At 42.1% G+C, this 18,915-nt stretch overlaps 1 protein-coding gene across 1 annotated transcript in view; it reads right to left on the bottom strand.

Annotated features, from left to right (window-relative positions):
• Positions 1 to 18,915, bottom strand: part of LOC112105858 (centrosome-associated protein 350-like) — a 160,742-nt gene that overhangs the window by 84,296 nt on the left and 57,531 nt on the right. Inside the window, exons 9-13 of the mRNA XM_026655416.1 lie at positions 15,084 to 15,230; positions 6,372 to 7,036; positions 5,563 to 5,684; positions 2,612 to 3,672; positions 99 to 252 (exon numbers count right to left, since the gene is read on the bottom strand). Of these exons, the coding sequence (XP_026511201.1) occupies positions 99 to 252; positions 2,612 to 3,672; positions 5,563 to 5,684; positions 6,372 to 7,036; positions 15,084 to 15,230 (2,149 nt within the window). The remainder of the gene's footprint in view (positions 1 to 98; positions 253 to 2,611; positions 3,673 to 5,562; positions 5,685 to 6,371; positions 7,037 to 15,083; positions 15,231 to 18,915) is intronic.

Below are 18,915 nucleotides of genomic sequence, written 5' to 3'. Positions count from 1 at the left end.
ACATTACTTGATGCAAAAGGGAAGCTGCTTATAAGTACTCTCAAAAATTCAGTATCATTTTTCATTTAGATTTTCTCCAAATGTTTCTACATAATTACCTAGGCTCAAGAGCAATCTGTTTGTCTGTCAAAGTTCCACTGCCCTGTGATGAAACAAAGTCATCTTCATACGAAACAACACTATCTGGAGGGCTCATGGTAGGAAGTAAAGGTCGCAAGATTGGAGACCCTCCATTTGACCTTTCCTCAAATCCTGTGAAAAAGGGGAAAAAAATAAAATAAAAAAAATAAGACAGTTGATACTAAACTCCATGTAGCTCACATGACAGGCAATGAGGCTGCAGGCCTTAAATACTTCCACCAGTACTGAGCAAGAAAGAATGTCTTCCCAAAAGAAGCATGCTAAATGAACATGATAGAACTGCCATTGGATGTCTAATACACAATGTCAACTATATTCTGCCTCTTTTCTATACTGAAGTAACAAGCCACTTAGAAAACATTATCTGAATAACATGATGCTTGGGAGTGGAGCCATCTGGAGAGCTAGAGGGAGTAAATTCCATCATCTTTGAAGAATGAAAAAAATAATCCAAAAGGACATAATGTAAACTAACTTGTGGAAAACATTCAGCAGCAAATGACTACAGTACCTGAAGGCAAGAGCAAGTGCCTCACAGAGGAGAATTAAGTGCACTGGTAAAAGGACAGAATAGCTATGTACAAGAATGGAATGCAATGTCCTGCATGAAAATTCTGGAAAATATGCAACAAGGCACCAAATAGAGCAATTAACACTATAAACTTGCTCACTTAGTAAGAAAGATCCTGCCTATTGATATACCACCAGCGCCTAATCTATGAAGACCAGAGATTGCTACAGAGATCTCAGTTCATTAACTGTCTGTTGTCTGCCAAACTATTTTTCAGAGCTACCACTGGATAAGACAACATATGAAGAGTTAAAGTTAAAAAAAAAAAAAAAAAAATCTACCCTCTACCAAAGTAACCTACCCCTGATTGTGCAGCATTATTTCGGTGAGCAAAGAGAATCTGGCATATATACAGTCACTGACATTACTACTTGCAAATAATATGCATTCCATCTTCCTGGAATAACTGAAATGGGAAGAGAACGGGATGAAATGCTGTTAAAGCTTTGGCACAAAGCTTGATCCTTTTGTTAGAAATAACTCACTTAAGAAATCGCATCGGTGGGATTGGTGGGTGGATTTGAAATGGAGCAGTGGTAGGAGGAAGCATACTCCCAACCACTGGCTCAGCTCTCCCTGTTGGCTCCACTTGCCCAGCTACATTAAAGAAACCTGAAAAGAAAGAAGAGGGGCAGGACTTACCTTTTTCTCAGCCTCAAGACCCTTTTACTATTTAATTTAAAAAAAAAAGCTTTCCAACCCAGAAGCTGGCAAAGTGGTCTGAAAATAGTTATAGATGCCAAACTGAAAGATGTCCACAACAGCATGCATCTGAAGTATATTTAAAGGGACACTGAGCATATATGGAATTGAGATGAACAGAATGGGGAGGGAAAGAGAAAAATACAAGTGGCTTACAAAGAAGTAGTAGTTAGGGAGATTTCTATGGAGAAATTGTTTGGTATTGTCAGGGGTGAAGTCATCTATCAAACACATTCTGATCCTCAAACCCAACCCAAGATAGTTAGGTGTAGCATAGTACTTTGGATATGACAAGATACCTGATAAAACCTAAGTATACAATTCTAAAAATATATAAAATTAACTTGTACCACATATAGTTCAATGTTCTAAAATCATGTTAAATACATTTTAAAAATACAATTCACTCCCAAATTAGACTGTGTTGCATTTAACAGTTGAATAGGTCCAACGTTCTAATTACCTACACTCTGCAGGAGTGTAGCAACCTAAACACAAAAGCAGTCTTCTGCTTCCAAAAACAATGGAATTCTTTTCATGGAGCAGGAAAAAATAAAATCAGGTCAATCACTTATTACTCAAAACTACATCCATAAAACTTTCCTGTGAATCGTAAAAATGGCCATAGCAGATCAGAGCAATGGTCCACCTAGGTCAGTATCTGGTCTTCCGACAAGGGTCAATGCCAGGTGCTTCAGAGGGAATGAACAGAACAGGTAATCGAGTGATTCATCCCGTATTGTCCACAACCAGCTTCTGGCAGTCAGAGACTAGGGACATCCAGAGCATGGAATTGCATCCCTGACCATACTGGATAATAGCCACTGATGGACCTATCCTCCATGAACTTATCTAATTCTTTTTTGAACCCAGTTATAGTTTTGGCTTTCACAACATCCCCTGGCAACGAGTTCCAAGGTTGGCTGTGTATTATGTGAAGAAGTACTTCTTTTTGTTTGTTTTAAACCTGCTGCCTATTAATTTCATTGGGTGACCCTGGTTCTTGTGGAATAAATAACACTTCCTCATTCACACTTATGCCTTATTAACAGTTCCTTATTAATCCATCTTCATATTTATTGAGATTCTTGAAAACTGAGTCATCACCAGTGAATTCAACTACAAAATGCAGTCAATATGAAAATTATGAATATACACAAGATTCCCCGGTGTAATATTTCCATTTCTTTTCCTTACCTTTTCCATGTAGTTGGTAAGATTTTGCAAATATGTTGATGACACTATGTGGACTTCCCTTGGCCAGTTCCTCCCATGGTCCCTTGCTTTGTGTGCCACTTGTCTGTGTGAAAAGTGGTAAATACTTTTCTGCCTCCTTCTGAAACTCTTTTATGGGCTCAAAAGCAGTTCTCTCCCCAACACAGAACTCCTTTTCTTTTAACACCTCAACAATTTTCAAAGGAGACTGCCTACGTTGGTCACCTTCCTCCTCAGAGAGACTCCCCTCACTTAGAAGAGGTCCTTCACTGATTGAATCTGTGCTGGAATTGTGAGGAATTATGCCTTTGTTTTGACTATAAGCCTGATTTTCAGACCCAGGGGAGTCAGTTTGCCTCTTTGATAAATGTCCTAATATTCCTTCAGGTCTGTGACTCGCTGGGGATCTCATTCCAAGGCTGACTGCAGCAGTATGAGGCCTGATAGTCTCAGGGAGCTTTTTAAATTCACTAAGGTTGCCCACTCCAGGAAGGTTATCATCAAAGGTTGTATGAGACACACAAGTAACCAACATTTTCTGAATTCTGGCTGAGAAAACATCTTCATTATCCTCTCTCACAGGGGGACTCACAGCCTTAGCCCAGTGTCCATCATCCTGCTTCCCCAGCAGTAGTTGCTCAGAGTTCCACACTGAGCCATAGTTGATGCCAGCCCCAGCTAACTTCTTGGCTTCACTTTCAATTCTGCTAGACAAAGAAGCAGCTGTAGCTTTCAGGGCTTCAATACGATCCAGTTTACTCTTATATTGGCTGGCACCAGGCTTTACCAAGAGATCTTGCTGTGCAGCAGATGAAGTCAGGTAAGGCTGAGGTGTCAAAGTCAAGGATCCCACAGCTGTGTTGTGGTTCCTCCTGGTTGACAGTACTGAGTCAAAGTCCTTTGGCAAAAGGCCCATCTGCTCCAGATCCAAAAGCTGGGAGAAAAGTCCTCCACTTGAGCCAGCAAGAGGTTGTGGGTGAGAGAGTTGGACTCTTGGGCTCAGTCTATCTGGCTGTATCCACGTAGGCTCCATCAAATCATTTCTAGAATCAAAAGACAAGACTGAAATTTGTGACCAAGTGCAACATTTGTGAAGTACTAACAGCTCATGTGAACTTATATCTTTGCAACAAAAGTGTTTTTCACAGACATCAAAATACAACAATCTTTTGGGAAATAGAAATTATAGATGTACCAAAAATAAAAATGCGCTATACTGTATATACATAAAATATACAGCATATACATACAAAGTCTAAACACTCTCTTAAATTGCATTATGTTGTACCAGATAATATTCTTTGGTAAGAAAAAGCAAGGTTTTTGCAGAAGTTTACAGAATGCAGTTCAGATGACACCTTGCTTTCCCTGCCACTCCTGTCTTCCAAGCTCAGAGAATCCTCTCCAGTTTTACTCACATTACCCTCCCAACACTTCATAGCAACTGACGCACTGGGCAAGGACTAGACACATTTAGTGTGGAATATAAGCATATTCACAAATGTATAAATAAAATAAAAGTCTTTTATTATAGATACCTAAGTTTCCCCTAACTAGGGTTCTACAAATGCATCTCTCTTCCAGTGATCCAGTGTCTTGGAATTTCCTTCTTTAATCTTACTAGCATAGTCTGAATATTAGGTTTCCTGAGAAACCCACCAGCTAAGTCCTGCTTCTCAACTTACTACATGGCTCTCCAAATAAATTATGCAGCCATTCTAGTCTCCGTTCTTCCCTGTTATTAGCACCCACACCTAGGTATTGCTAAGGTGCTCATCACAGTAGTATATTAATATTGCATTATACCGCAATACCAGTGTAGTATTTGAACTATTACCACTTGAATTTCCTAGCCCTAGCTAAAACTCTTCCTGCCTAAGAGACAAGTATTGCTACACAACAAAACTGTGTTTTAATTTGACCAAGGTAATGAGATACATAAATTTAAGAAACGGTTAAGTGATCATGTAATTAAAGACCAGATCACAGGGCATACGTACAAGGGGACAGAGTTAAGGATGTGTATGTAGTCTTAACAGTCATTTCCTCACTTTTGCTTGTTTCAATGTGCATCCTGAATATTTTGTTAACATAAATTTGATTACATTTATTAAGTGGTGTCCATTAGTTTAAATGTCCAGAAAAGAAGACAGTTGATGTTCCAAAGGACTTACAACCTAAATTAGACAATATATCAAATGATCAGATGACAGTTCAGTGTCAAAACACTGCGCAGAGATTCCACTCCATGCTGCTTCTGACTTTAGTGAATTAATGAAAAGCGTTACAGAAAATGAGCAAGAGTCTGCTTGCCACACAAGAGGGAGAGAGATTATTTCATGTATGAAGGCAACAGTTGATGGTTATAAATTGAGTATTTTGGAGGAAGCAGAAGGGGGAAATAGGAGCAAGCTGGGGAATAGGAAGAAGTTAGACCAGAGATGCAAGCAGAAACAGACTTGTGTGGAGCCCTGAAGGTGAGAATCAAAAGTTGGAACCTCAGTCTGAAAGTGAGGAAGAAAATAATGAGGTGATTCAAATAGAGAATGCAATCTAACTGGCAGATATGGTTATATGATTACTTGTTCTTGCACTGGGGTGATGACAGAGGAAAGACCAGTCCCTGATGCGGAATGCACACCTCTCTGAGATATCTATAGAAGAATAACAGCAGCAGTTGATGTCAATTATATTTTAAATACTATTTATAGATGCTATAATTTTGAGGCAGATTGGTAATCAAAATTTATTTTTTTGTGCATCAGATTCCTGTACAACCTCAAAATAAAAGTTTATTACTGCACTTCAAATATTCCTACTGTCATAGAACACTTTTATATCACTAATCACTATAAAAGCAATCGTTTTAGAAGTGTACTATATGTTCTATGGAGAACTAGAAGTCTCTGACTGAAACGTCCATACCTACTTACCTAACAAGAGGCTGTGGAGGTTCCGACAGGGACATATCACTACTGGAAGATGCACTAGGAGGACGTTCTTGTGCCTTGTTTTCTTTGTCAGATTCCCCAGATGGTTGATATCCAGGCCTGGGCTAGAAATAAAAAGAAGACTCTAACAGCAAAATTTTCAGAAGCGCCTAAAGTGACTGAGGAGCTTAAGTCTCAATAAAGTCAAAGGGACTAGAAGAAACTCAGCATTAAAGTTTTACTAGCATGCAAAAATAGAAAAAAGGAGAGGGCATTCAAGATTTTTGTCCCAACAAAACTGACTGGTGGGACACAAGCTTTACTCACACACAGAGCCAGCCAAAGAGGAACCAGGAAAGTTAACAGTAATGACCTGTCACCAACAACCATGTTTCACATTCAGCCTCAAATAGCAATGAGTTGAATGACCTCAGTAGTCACAGCTCTGCCAAAGTAAGCTGAACTGAAGCCCCTCATTCAGTCTGAGGAGTTTTACTATATGCATTTCTTAAGTTTCAATCATTGTATCAGTTAAGCAATACATTAAACTCAGATGTTAGTTAGAATTACGAGAGACTGAATTTCCATTCACTATTATTGTGTGTCTTGCTGATGCGAGGAGATTCTGCAGTTTGTCTGTCTTGTGGGCGAATAAAATTTTGGTTTTTAGTATAGATCATTGTTTTCATGGGTATAATCTGCTTCTTTCCTTAACTGCTACCTTAATAAAGATAATTCAGGACCTTCCTAAGTATTCTACCCTCTATTTCTATGCCTATCTTTAAAATACTGAGGTAGTGAAACTGCCATACCTGCATTTCCTGCGCAAGAGAGAGCTGAGAAGTTTCCTCTAGCAAAGTGTGTTCCAGCAACAGTTTAGAATAGGTTTCCTGTAGTCGCCTAGCTGCTGAAGGTTCAGAAGTTGGCATGTTCTTTGCCTTAGCAAAAGCCTCTCTCTGTTTCTTGTAAAGCTCTTGAAGTCGTTTGTTCTTCCGTTCTGTTGCCTCTTTCTGTGCCTTCTTCTCTTCATTCTGCCTCCTCTTCCTCTCCTCTTGCTGTCTAATAATGTACTGGCGAACCTCATCTGTGTCATAGTGACGTTTCTTGGAGATAACTTGAGGCTCTTCACTAGCAGTTAACTTGTCTGGTTTCCTTTTTGTTGGACTGTGGCTCCTGGCACCTTGTGTAGGCAGTGCAGATTTCTGACTGTGCCTTTCCCCATCTTTCTCTTGCTTTGTACTTGGAATCACTGAGTCCAACTGCAGATCATCAAGAATTCCACGTATCTCTATAGGCAGAAAGTCCTTATTTAAGGAGGTATGGTCTTCATCTTGTTTACTATCTGGAAGAGTAGAGTCCAATTTCTTCAGGTTACTCTCAGACTGTACTTTACTCCTTGACCATTCAGAACTTCTTGGACAGGTTTTGTGGGTAACATCCAGTCTGGGATCTGACCCTGTCCTTCCAATAGGGCCTGCTAAAGAATGAAAGGTGTCAGATGCTACATCTAAACATTTTGAATGGGAAAGAAAGGTGAGGAGGGGAGATTTTCTTTGTTTCAAACTAATCACATAAAAATGGTCAATAATTGAAGAGCATAAAAAGTAAGGAGATGAACTAGTATTCTCTTGTCAGTTCCACTCGAAAGAGAAAACATCCTGTTTTATATATCAAAAGCACTGTACTAAAAAGCTTTGATATATAAAGCAAAGATCTGGGAAGTAGAAGCCACCACTGAAATATCTGCAAAAAATTGTAATGCACCAAGCAGAGCCAATGATGTCCAAAGCTCTTATATAAATTAGTACTAATTGGAAATGGATAGGCTGTAGCCAGGACACTGCTACCAAAATGCACATATTTTAATAGTTTCCATTAGCACTACTATAGTTAAGGATCTATCAGTTTATAATTAAATCCCTTCCGTACAGCTTTACAAATATGCTGTAAAGTTTGCTTCAGAATGAAACTAGACATTGGGCAAAGAAATGATTACAAGTGCAATTTTTCTTCCAAATTTGATGTGAAATGTGTACATTGTTAGAATACCCAAAGAATCTTGCAAGTTTTATAGTCTTTTCTTTACAGTTTTTGAAATCAAAATGGCCACATTAAATTGTATGGACCATAGTGTCAATCCATATAGAGCTATATGAGCTATCATATTAATCTTAAGTAAAAATATAGATTTGCCACATTGGATTGGACTATAGCCATTAAGACCAAAGGTGGCCAAAATTTGCTGCTTCAAAGGAAAGAAGAAATCTTGTAATACACTATTACAACCCTCTAACATTGGAAAAAATCCTTCTTGATCTCTACAGTGATAATTTTGTGTCATGCAGCTTTGGAATTACTCTTCTCTTAACACCATAACTACAAATGTGAAAATCTGAGAGTTCAAGAATTTTGTTTTTGCTATAAGATGCAGATCAGAATTTGCCTCCAAGTTTACAACCAGGGTTCTTAATTATCGCAAGGGTTACAAAAAGGTATAACTGATTCCATAATAAAACACAACTGCAGATCTTAGACTACAACCCTAGGCTTATCTATACACACAAGTTTCACCGGTTTTAATTATAGGTGTAATGTTGCACCAAATTAGCTAAACCACTGCAACTTTGTGTGAACACTTACATCAGTACACAAAGTTGCAAACTGGTGCAACACCACTCTTTTTTAATTCAAAACACAGATGAATTTTCTTCCAACTTTGCAGAAACCCTCTTTGCCTTAAAAGCAAAAAACAAACAAAAACCCCCACACCTGGGTACTTATCTTACAGTATCTGGGGCTCTCCAAGATGTTTTCGTCTGTGCGGATCCCACCCCAGGTGCCCAACGCAGAGCCTTGATCTTTGGAAAAAGCAGTGTCCACTGGGGCCGGGTGCCTGCATCCTGAATGTCCTCACACTCTCCCTTGTCCCTTCCCCACACATAAGGGCATATAGGGCATAGCAGCTGCAACTCTCCCTCAGTTCCCTGGCTAATTCAGAGAACTCCAAAAAAGTGGGGAATCGAGGTTGGATCGTGGAGTGGGATCCACACAGATAATGACATCTTGAAAAAGCAGTTACTATAAAGGTAAATAACCACTTTTTCTTAATCAAACATATCCATGTGGATCCCACTCCAAGTGACTGATAAGCAGTGCCCCATCTGGAGGTGGTATAAAGGAGTCTGAACTGCCACTAAAGAATGGTTATAATACCGCAGTCCAGAACTTGGCATCTGATCCTGCAGTCAGATCAAGGGAGCCCTCAAGGGGTGCATGTAGCGGACTTGCAAATGTCAGATATGGGGAGGTTTCTGAAACAAGAAAAGGAAGCAGTTTATGCTCCAGTGGAATATGCTTTAACCTTTGAAGGAAGAGGTATCTCAGCCATACGGTAGCAAACTGATGCACTGAGTAACCCATTTTGATACTCTCTGGGGGGAGATGATTTAGCCCTTCAGGTCACTGGAGAAAAGGCAATAAAAAGACTGGAAGACAGTCAAAGGATGTGTCCTGAAAGGGTAGTATAATAAAGCCCTTGAAACATCAAGGCCTGGAGTTTCTTCTCCCTGGGAGTAAAATGGAGTTTAGGAAAGAAAATAGGTAAATTGATGGACCAGTTTAAATTAAATCCGGACATTAGAAAAACCTCAGATGAGGTGTCAACATCATCTTGCCTCTGCAAAACGTTGTGTAAGGAAGATCAACCACGAGAGCGTGGAGTTTGCTGATCTTACTGGCCGATGTGATGGGATTAAAAAGACTGTCAAGAGAATGAGAGGTGGTGGAAAGAGCATACTAAAAGGTGCTCCAAGAGTGGCATCATGAGGTTTGCAAGGATGATATTAAGATTCCATGCAGGAGAGAGTTCTCTGACTATTGGGTAAGTATGCAGCAACCCCTTTAGAAATCTGGATACCATAGGATAAAAAAAAATGAATATGACTGGACAAGTGCATGACATGCAGCGAATGCTGCACGGCGGATTGTAATGTAATTGAAAAAAATCCAGAATGTTTCAAATATATGATATAGTCAAGGATCTTTCGTATAGAAGCTTTCAGCAAGTCAAAGTTGTGCTGAGCTACTCAAGTTGAAATTTTTTTTCCATTTATAGGAAAAAGGTCTCCTCGTGGAGGGATTTCTGCTTTGGAATAGGATCTTGTAGAGAGCTGTCTCAGTCAGCAGCACTCAACAAGCCTACATCCAGACTATCAGATGCAGTGACCCTTGGTCTTGATGTAGAATCTGACCTTGATCCTGCAATACAACATTTAGGCTTGGCAGGATTAAATTTTAATTGCTAACTATCGGTAAACGTTAATTTTCAGCTGACACACTGAAATCGATGAAAAAAAAAAATCAATCGGTAACAGCCAGTGTGCCTACTGGGATCGGATATCACCAGCCCTGCAACCATGGAGGGAGCACCCTGCAGCAAGTCCCCTGCAACCCTGCTGTAACAGGAGTACATGAGTGGGTAAGAGACAGCGGAGCTGCAGAGGGCTCCCTGAGCTGCCTCAGGGTTGGTGATACCCGATACCTACAGGCACAAGGTACAGAAGGAGGCTGTGGTCCTGGCATGGCAGAGCAGAGACCCCTGACCAGGACTGCAAGGAGGAGGAGCCCCCAACAGCAGGGGATGCCACCCCACTGCTGATTGGCTCCTGCAACAGTGCAGGGAGCCATCTGCAGCCCACTATCATGGACCCACTCCCTCTCACCAGCTGGGAATGCCGGGGGTCTCTGGTCTGCCCAGCCAGGATTGCAGCCATCTCTACACTGTGTCCCTGCAGGGATTGGGTGTCAGTGGCCATGCAGGGAGACCTCTGCTGCTCCACTGTCACAGGAGTGAGGTGCCATGATAGTGCAGTTGAAGAGGGCTCCCTGCATGGCCACGGGGCCAGTGACACCCGATCCCTGAAGGAACAAGGTGTCAGGGAGGCTGCAGTTGTCATAGAATATCAGGGTTGGAAGGGACCTCAAGAGGTCATCTAGTCCAACCCCCTGCTCAAAGCAGGACCAATCCCCAGAAAGATATTTACCCCAGTACCCTAAATGGCCCCCTCAAGGATTGAACTCACAACCCTGGGTTTAGCAGGCCAATGCTCAAACCCCTGAGCTATCCCTCCCCCCAGTGGAAGAGAGACCCCTGGCCAGGATTGCAAGGATGAGGACAAGCTCCTGGCTATAGGGGAAGTCACTGCACTGCTGAGAATTTCCTGTCTGGGAATGGCTCCCACACTCCCAGCTGGTGAGTGGGGCTGGTAAGACTCAATCCTGACAGGCATAAGGTGTGGGAAAGACTGCGGTCCTGACCCAGCAGAGCAGAGACCCCCGGCCAGAACTGCGGGGAGGCGTCCTCTCCCCAGTCGCAGAGGAAGTCACCCAGCTGCTGAATGATTTCATCCCCTGGCTGGAGCCATTCAGCAGCGGGCTGATCTCCCCCATAGCCGAGAACTTGTCCTTCTTGAGGCTCTGGAGGTCTCTGCTATGCCCTTCTTGGACCCCCGCCTTTCCTGTACCTTGTGACTGCTGGGATTCACTGTCACCAGTCCCATGGTCGTGCAGGGAGCACTCTGCAGCTCTGCTGTCATGGACCTGCTCACTTACTCACCAGCCAGGAGCATGGAAGCTGTCCCCGGGCAGGAACTGTTCAGCTGCAGGGTGGCCTGCCACATAGCCAAGGGCTTGTTGTCCTCCTTACAGTCCTGGCTGCAGAGGGCTCTGCTCTGCCCGGCCAGGGTGACCCCCCCCCACCCCCACACCACATCTTGTGCCCTGGTGTCTTGGGCCCCTCAGCAGTTCATCACTGTCAGCACTGCCCTAACTCTAACTTCAACCTTCCCCCACAACCATAAAAATAAAAATAGTTAATAGAAAAATATCTTTAAAATAAAAATGTATATAAATAATCTAAATTAGAAAAATCAAAAATTGAGTTCTGCCAAGCCCAACTATATTTGGGCAGTCTGGAAGTGGAATGGGAGGCTAAGCAGATGTCTGGGGAAGGTCTATCAACCAGAACTGTATTGACTTGTATGGGACCATCAGGACTAATGAGAAAGACTCTGTCTCATCTGATCTTGCATGTCATTCTGGGAATGATGGGAAATGGTGAGAATGCGTATATGAGACCTTGATCCAACAGTATGAGACTGGCATCTTGCCTCCCCAGAAGAAAAGGCTGGACATTTCAGATGCTCTTTGGTGACGAACAAGTCTATGACAGGATTTCCCCTCTAGTGAAAAAAAATCAGCTTGATAAAGCTCTTCAGAGACCACTCGTAGTTGGTGATGAATTGTCTGTTTAGTAGTCTGCTAAACTTTGCTGACTCCTGCGAGACGGAGAGACGTTACCTGGGTTGTTGGCACAATGTCCATAACTCGATAGCTTCTTGACATGGGGGTGATAAGCAGGTGCAGATGCACCTGCATATGTGTTGACTGTATGAATCTGTACTGTGGAATTCCATAGGACAGTCTGGAATGCCATGGAAGTTAATTTAATTGCTTGTAGCTTCAGAACATTTATGTGAAGAGTTATTTTCTTTTCAGATCAAATCCTTTGTATCTGGAGGTGGTCCAAGTGAACACACCAACCTGCTCATGATGTGTCAGTGATCAGCATCTTTGCAGGAGTCAGAGAGAAGAAAAACCATTTTGGAAATTCTTGGGGTTGGACCACCAGTTCAGTGCTGATGGGACCACAGTTCTCATGCTAATTTGATCTCTTGTAGGACAATACACCAACTTTAACCAGGCTTGTAACAGGTGCGCGTGAAGTTTGGCAAGAAGCTTCATGTAAGTGCAGAGTGACGGGGCCTAGAAATCCGAGACAGCTCCATACCGTGTATGCTGGATTCAATTTAATACTGGTGATTATTGACTGAAGAAACTGAAATCGGTCTTCAGAAAGATATGACATCACCAATTTGGAGTCAGTCAAGACTTCTCTATTAATTCTTTTGCCTGTGATGGGATGGGAGACTATTTGTCGTAGTTCACTAAAAGGCCCATTTGAGTGAACAAGTGAAGGACATAGTTCAAAGCTGCAGTAAGCTCCTGATGGGATAAGCCTTTGATTAGCCAATCATCTAGATATGCATAGACATGGATGCCTTGTCTAGCCAGCGTCTGAGGTATCAATGGATGCTAGTAGCAATGTTTTGGATACTAGCTGGGGCTTCCTTAATGATATCTTTCAGCTCCTTTCTGGCATCTTGTGGGAGCCTGGATATGTAAGGAGACACCCTATCCCATACAAGGTAATTACATTTTTCAGATAGGGCCTGTTAATTGACAAATCATAACTGTAGTGAGGCTGATGAACAGGCCATTCTCCGAAATGAGCTCAGTTTCTTGGGATATCTCTCACCTTAGATTTTCAAGCACAGGAGAGACCACCAAAGAGCCTGGTGTCAGGGGAATATAAAACTGCTCCTACCCCTTTTAGGATAGCTGGCAGTGTTTCTCTGTTCTGTTAGCCATAGGAGATAGAGTAGCTGGTGTTTGCCACAAGGTCTTAGCAAGATCCAGGAGGTCCTCGTTGACAGGTTGTACTATCCTAGCAGGAGCAGATGAGTGCAGAATATCAAAAAGCTTGTGAGAGCCTTTTTTTTAAATTTTTCTTTTTAAAGTGATAGACGTTTCAATGTCAAGTGTCTTGGCAATTCTGGGGCGCAGGTCCTGAAACTTTTGAAGTCATCAGATTCTGGTACAAGGGTTGAAGAAACAGCTTTGGCTGGGGGAAGAAGACAATGTGTGCCTGAAATGCAAAGGATGTTGCTCCTCAGGTTCTCTGGTGTCTGTTCCTCCTCAGACACTTGCTCACTCATCTCTCTCAAATGATAGTGATCTGGGCATAGAAGTGGAGGGGAAACAGAGATCTACTCTACTTCCTAGAATGGTAGGAAGGTCTCCTGGATGTCCAGGACCGAGATCCCCAAAATGCACAATCCCATGATGGCACACCGTATTGGTAAGACTGGTTCAGATCGGGTTGACCAGGCCACTTGTATGCCTGTGATAGATGTGTGTGTAGGAGCTCTAAAGGAAGAGCCTCTTGTTTGTAGTGATATAATGATCTGAGGTGAGAAGACTCCTTGCTCAACACAGAAGAAAAAGTGTGCTCCAGTGAGGAGGACAACAAAGAAACAGTCAAGGGACAGTTTGACCTCTGGGGAGATCTTGATGCCAAGAAGTCAAAATTATGCACTGGTGCCAATTATGAAAGTCTTAGTACCAAAAACATCACCAGGCACAAGATAGTCTCCTCCAGTAAAAAATCATCAGGCACCGTTAGGAATTCCATAGATGGTGCTGATATTGAAGCTGCCACCTGTGTCAATGCCTGTGCCAGTGGTATTGTAAGCACTGGTACCACATGAGGCTAATGTTTCTTCAGCACCAAGCTGAAGGTTGAGCCAGCATCACTTACTCCTCCTGTGATGGGCAGAGGCATAGTGATTTGTTCCCTGGAGAACTGATGTTAGGGCCCTTCTTTACAGAAAGATAGGGACTGGTGCCAGGAACCATGGGGGTGTCTATATTTGGGTCTCTCGTCTCACAGAAGACGCTGCACCAGTCTTCAGTGCCAGCATGGACTTTGGTGCCGGAGCCTTGCCTGATGCCAAGGATTTTTTGTTGGTACCCATTTTGGGAGTCATGTGCTGGGTAGCAGGGGCACTAGCAGATTAGAACTTAACAGTGGTCGGATCTGTCTTAGAAGTTGATCCTCCATCGTCGGGGTCTGAAGTGACCCTACACTGTTTGAGGCAGTGAAACTTTATACAGGCTTCCCTGAATTTCCATGTCCTCGTGGAAAAAGGTCCAGCACAGCAAACCCCGACCTGGAATGTGGCTCTCACCAAGGCAGAATAAACGGTGGCTGTGGCCAATAATGAGAGGGATTAAGCCATCCAGAAAAGACGTGGTTTGCAGTCTGAAGACTTTGAATCTGCCATTTTGGTGCAGAAAGAGGCGCCTTTGCTTTTTTTAAAGAGATAATCCAAACAGAAAAATAAGAAATAAAGAATAACAGAGGGTAAAAAGGGAAAAATCAGCCCTGAGTTAAGAGGAGAAGGAACAATAAGGGGTAGCAGACAAATGCTACTAGTTCTGTCTCACTGCCAGGGCTGGTAAGAGGGAACAGAGGGACTGTACGGCTGCTCTACCCTTTATGCTTTTGAGGTGGGAAAGGGGAGGCACAAGGGCATGGAAGGTGCAGACACAGCCCCAGTGGACACAGCTATTCAAAAAGATTCTGGTCTCACATTCATATACACCTGCAGTGGGATTCACAAGACACAAAGAACTGACAATTTTCAGGCCAAACTAGTTTTCCAAGTCAAAGTCATATGAGATAAAAATAGGGCTTTATAACAAAAGCAGGTTGAGTTGCAACCTTAACTGCTGCATATTCCTAATATAGTAGGAGCCTCCACAAATCTTAGAAGTCTGCAAAGTTGTTAAATAAAAAATTAAAACCAACAGAAAAAGCTAGTGTTAAATATAGCACAGCTTACGAGATTTAGTAGCTCTCTCCCTTCCATTTCTGTCACTGGATGTTGCTCTTTTGTGCTGTTGCTCTACTTTAGGTGCTGGACCCAGTATCTTTTTCACTAGCTTTTGTCCATCCCGCCAGGAAGATGTACTTATCAGATGGCCTCCACCTAAACAAAGAGCAAATAATGAAGTACTGCATGTATTTTCCAGTGTATCTTGAACGTACCTAGTACTTAACATAACCCTTCTACTTATTATTACACTAAGAACTATCACTATATTCCAAACAAATGGTGCTACTTCAGTTGCACAACCCAGGCCTAATAAATAGCCTCGAAGCATAAAAGTATATGAAGGCTGAGGTATAATGCTTATTACCGAGGTACAGCACAAAGTAAAAACCCAAAGCATCTTGCAGTAACTTGTATCCCTACAAAAAACTGTAGAAGTAATAGTCCTGTGCTGGCCTAAAAGATTTGAAGACAAGTGTTAGTGAAAATAAAGAGACAGAGAATCTGTAGAAGACTGTGAGGTTGAGAAAAGAGGCTTTGTATCTTGAGTGGGGGGTAGGAAAATGAGAAAGCAGAGCAGAAATAGAACGAGAGATAAAATTTCAGAGTAACGAGAATAAAAGGAGGCCCAGAATGGGGGTGTGTGTGGAAGAGAAGAATGAATGGTTCATTTTTAAGTACTGAGGCTAAATGAGCATCAATTTAGTTTACAGAAAGGACTTTAGAAAGCAATAGCATTTTTAAGAGCAAATTTGCTGCTGAAATAGATGGCTCTTACGAATGTACAAATGTGAATCAACAACAGTCCTGGGCTATGCAAATCCACTGGATTCTAGCAAGGACTTCTGTGAAGGGGAAGTTTAAAGGGTTAAGACACTATCTTAATGGTTTATGCATTGCTTAGGAACAGAACAATTATTTTTTTCAAACATGCATTAATATTATTCAATGATCCTATATCAGATCAGAGGCTGGCAGATCTGGCACAAAATTATCTTCACTGAATGCTTATAAGATTAAACATGTAAATTCATCTGACTAGTTTTTCTTCCCATTAGCTTCCCACACAATATTTAATGATCTTTTGAAGTAAAGCACCAAGATCCTTGGATGAAAAGATATATACAAGTGCAAAGCAGTACACTAATTATTTAATTTGGGCCATTTATCACTTTAATCTCTGCTGAGAAACACCTAATTTGCAGGTAATTAATAATCAGGTCAATTTGTCTCTCTCTTAGTTGGGATTTCCAACCATATATGTTCATACACTAGAGCATGAGCATAGTTTAAAAACTAGACATAAATAAATAGGGATATCAGCCTACTGGCCCTACAGGGCTCTGAGAAGCCTAGACATTGAATCTAACTAAATTAAAAAACTAAACCCAACACAGCAGATCTAGTATGTTTTGACATTCAATGTCTTCAATGCTCCTTTAATGAAAGCAGTAGACCTCTAAGATAAAAGGTTGAAAAGACACCATTTCAGTGGCTACTTATATTGTAAACTATGCAAGTGCTTTATGACCCTGTCACTTGAACTTGAAACAGGTTACCATGAACCTTTTAAAACAGATGCACCAGCCAAAGAGATTCTCTTGCCCAACTTGCTGCTCTCAATTATTTCTATACCCCTCCACAAAGCCAGAAGGAAGAGCTTATCTTCTATTTCAGGTCAGCTGTCTACACTAAAAGAAGCTAACAAAGCAGAATATGAGCTGCAGTTATTTATAGTACTTGGCTGTGTTATGCATTCTGTTACTGCAGTGACTGAAGGGGGAGGGAACATTATTACAGATATAACATTGAGCCAGCTCTGATGCCTCTCCTCTAAGAATTTCAGTACAAAAACATGAGGAGAATTATGTAGTCCAATACAGGGATAGGTGCAGCTGGATAACACCACAAAATCAACATGGTTACTGAGTTCAACTGCCTCTGTGCTACTCCCCCTTTCTGGACTAATGGTATGGTCACAAATATTTTATGGAAAACTCTTAATTATTTTTCTTTTCAAGGAGACATTTGGTTCCATTCTTAATCCAGGCTACCCTTTCAACTTTGTCTGGGAAATCCATCCTCAGATTCCCAAATAAAACCAACTGATGGTAGCAGCAGCTCTAAAATTCAAGCTACTTTAAAGACGAATCCAGAACACACAACTTCTATTAGAGTTTTGATAACTCTACTTTCTATGTAAGGGAGGAGGTTTAGCCATTCACAGTTCATGAACAACATGAATTCAACAGAGCACAAAGAAACAGCTTCATATCTAACATTTACTTTCAATACCAGTTTCAACTATTAGCCATCATCACTAAAATGAGACATTTACACACTGCTCTCCTAAGTACTATATACTGAGTGCACAAGTTCTATATTGTGCCACATTAACTTTTACTCCCAAAGAGTTTCAGGAACATAAATTTGTATATGGCTTAACTTTATAAGCCTAGTTAAAGAAAAAGGAGCTAACTACAGACCACAGTACATTCTGAGGTTAAATATGCAAAAATAAATGCCTTATGCATTTTTTAAGCTATGTTAGTATATTGATTGGGTTGATCCTGATGATTGCTTATTTGACATGAAAGTTCAATTCAAAAATAATTCTATCTGAAAGGTTTTCCATTTACTTTTATTACTTATAATACCAAAGATTAGTACAACTTAAAGGAAAAATGTCTCCCTTCATTTGTTTAGTTGGGGTACAGGAAAAGCAATGGAGAAGGAAGTTGTTCCCCTCCACCTCCCAATTCCCTCCACAGACCTGGATCTGTACACAGGAAGGGGAGGGGATGAGGAAAAAGGAGAGGGACTCCTTCATTCTATTCCTAATCCATCAGGCCATAGGAGGATAATGCAACAGGTTCCATTGACCCCCACCCCACCTATTAGCAGTGGAGGCTGATGGCCCCTCCATCATTGCTGGCATCTATCTGTGAGAAAGCAGGAAAGCAACATGCAGCATCCCACTGTGATACTCTGTACCCCAAAGCAACACTCTGGCACCCCCGTATTCACCAGTGTTATAATTGCAACAAACCTTGTACAAAATGTGTCATGCGAGGTGTTGATGGAAAAGTTATGGTTTGCTGAATATGATTATCCTATTTGTATGCATGTATCATTTTTGTATCTGAAGTTATGAATATTGACTATGTACCTGTATTTCAAATGCGTTTGCTCCTGTGGTAACTCCCACAAGGTAGTTTACATCCAGGTTAGCCAGCACATTGTGAATGGATTATTCAAGTTGATGGGCCATCAATGAACACAATGGGCCATGGAAGAAGCTTATCCCCACCCGATGGACTTTCCTCTGAATGTTCTAGCCAGAATATGGGTAATGTCCCCTGCTATGACTCATCGAAGCATGCAAGAGCATGTGACCAGCTTATGTGACACTGGTAGGGTTACCATTCGTCCGGATTCCCCCGGACATGTCCGGCTTTTTGAGCTAAAAATAGCGTCCGGGGGGAATTTGTAAATGTCCGGACTTCCCCCTCCCATGCAGAGCGCGCGCAGCTAACAGGGCAGCCGGCTGGATGGTGCCACTTACATGGGGCTCCGACAGCCAGAGAGAGCCCCTCCTCCGCTTCCCCTGCAGCAGAGATCACTCCCTCCCTTCCTGCATTCGCAGATCGCCTCCGGCAGTCTGGAGCTCCTCCCCCGCTCCTCCTCCACTGCTGCCCAGCGTGCCGGGACGAACAGCTCAGGCCGTTCCTGAGCAAGCTCACACAGACATTAGGCGAAGGCCAACAACAAAGGGGGCCAGAAGGTCGGAGAAGGGGCAGGGAAGTTTTGGAGGGGGCAGTCAAGAGACGGGGGGGGGGGG

Source organism: Terrapene carolina, unplaced genomic scaffold (genome assembly GCF_002925995.2).
Source record: "Terrapene carolina triunguis isolate 2854851 unplaced genomic scaffold, T_m_triunguis-2.0 Scaffold210, whole genome shotgun sequence".
Classification (NCBI taxonomy): Eukaryota; Metazoa; Chordata; order Testudines; family Emydidae; genus Terrapene; species Terrapene triunguis.
This window is presented reverse-complemented; position numbering and strand designations above follow the sequence as displayed.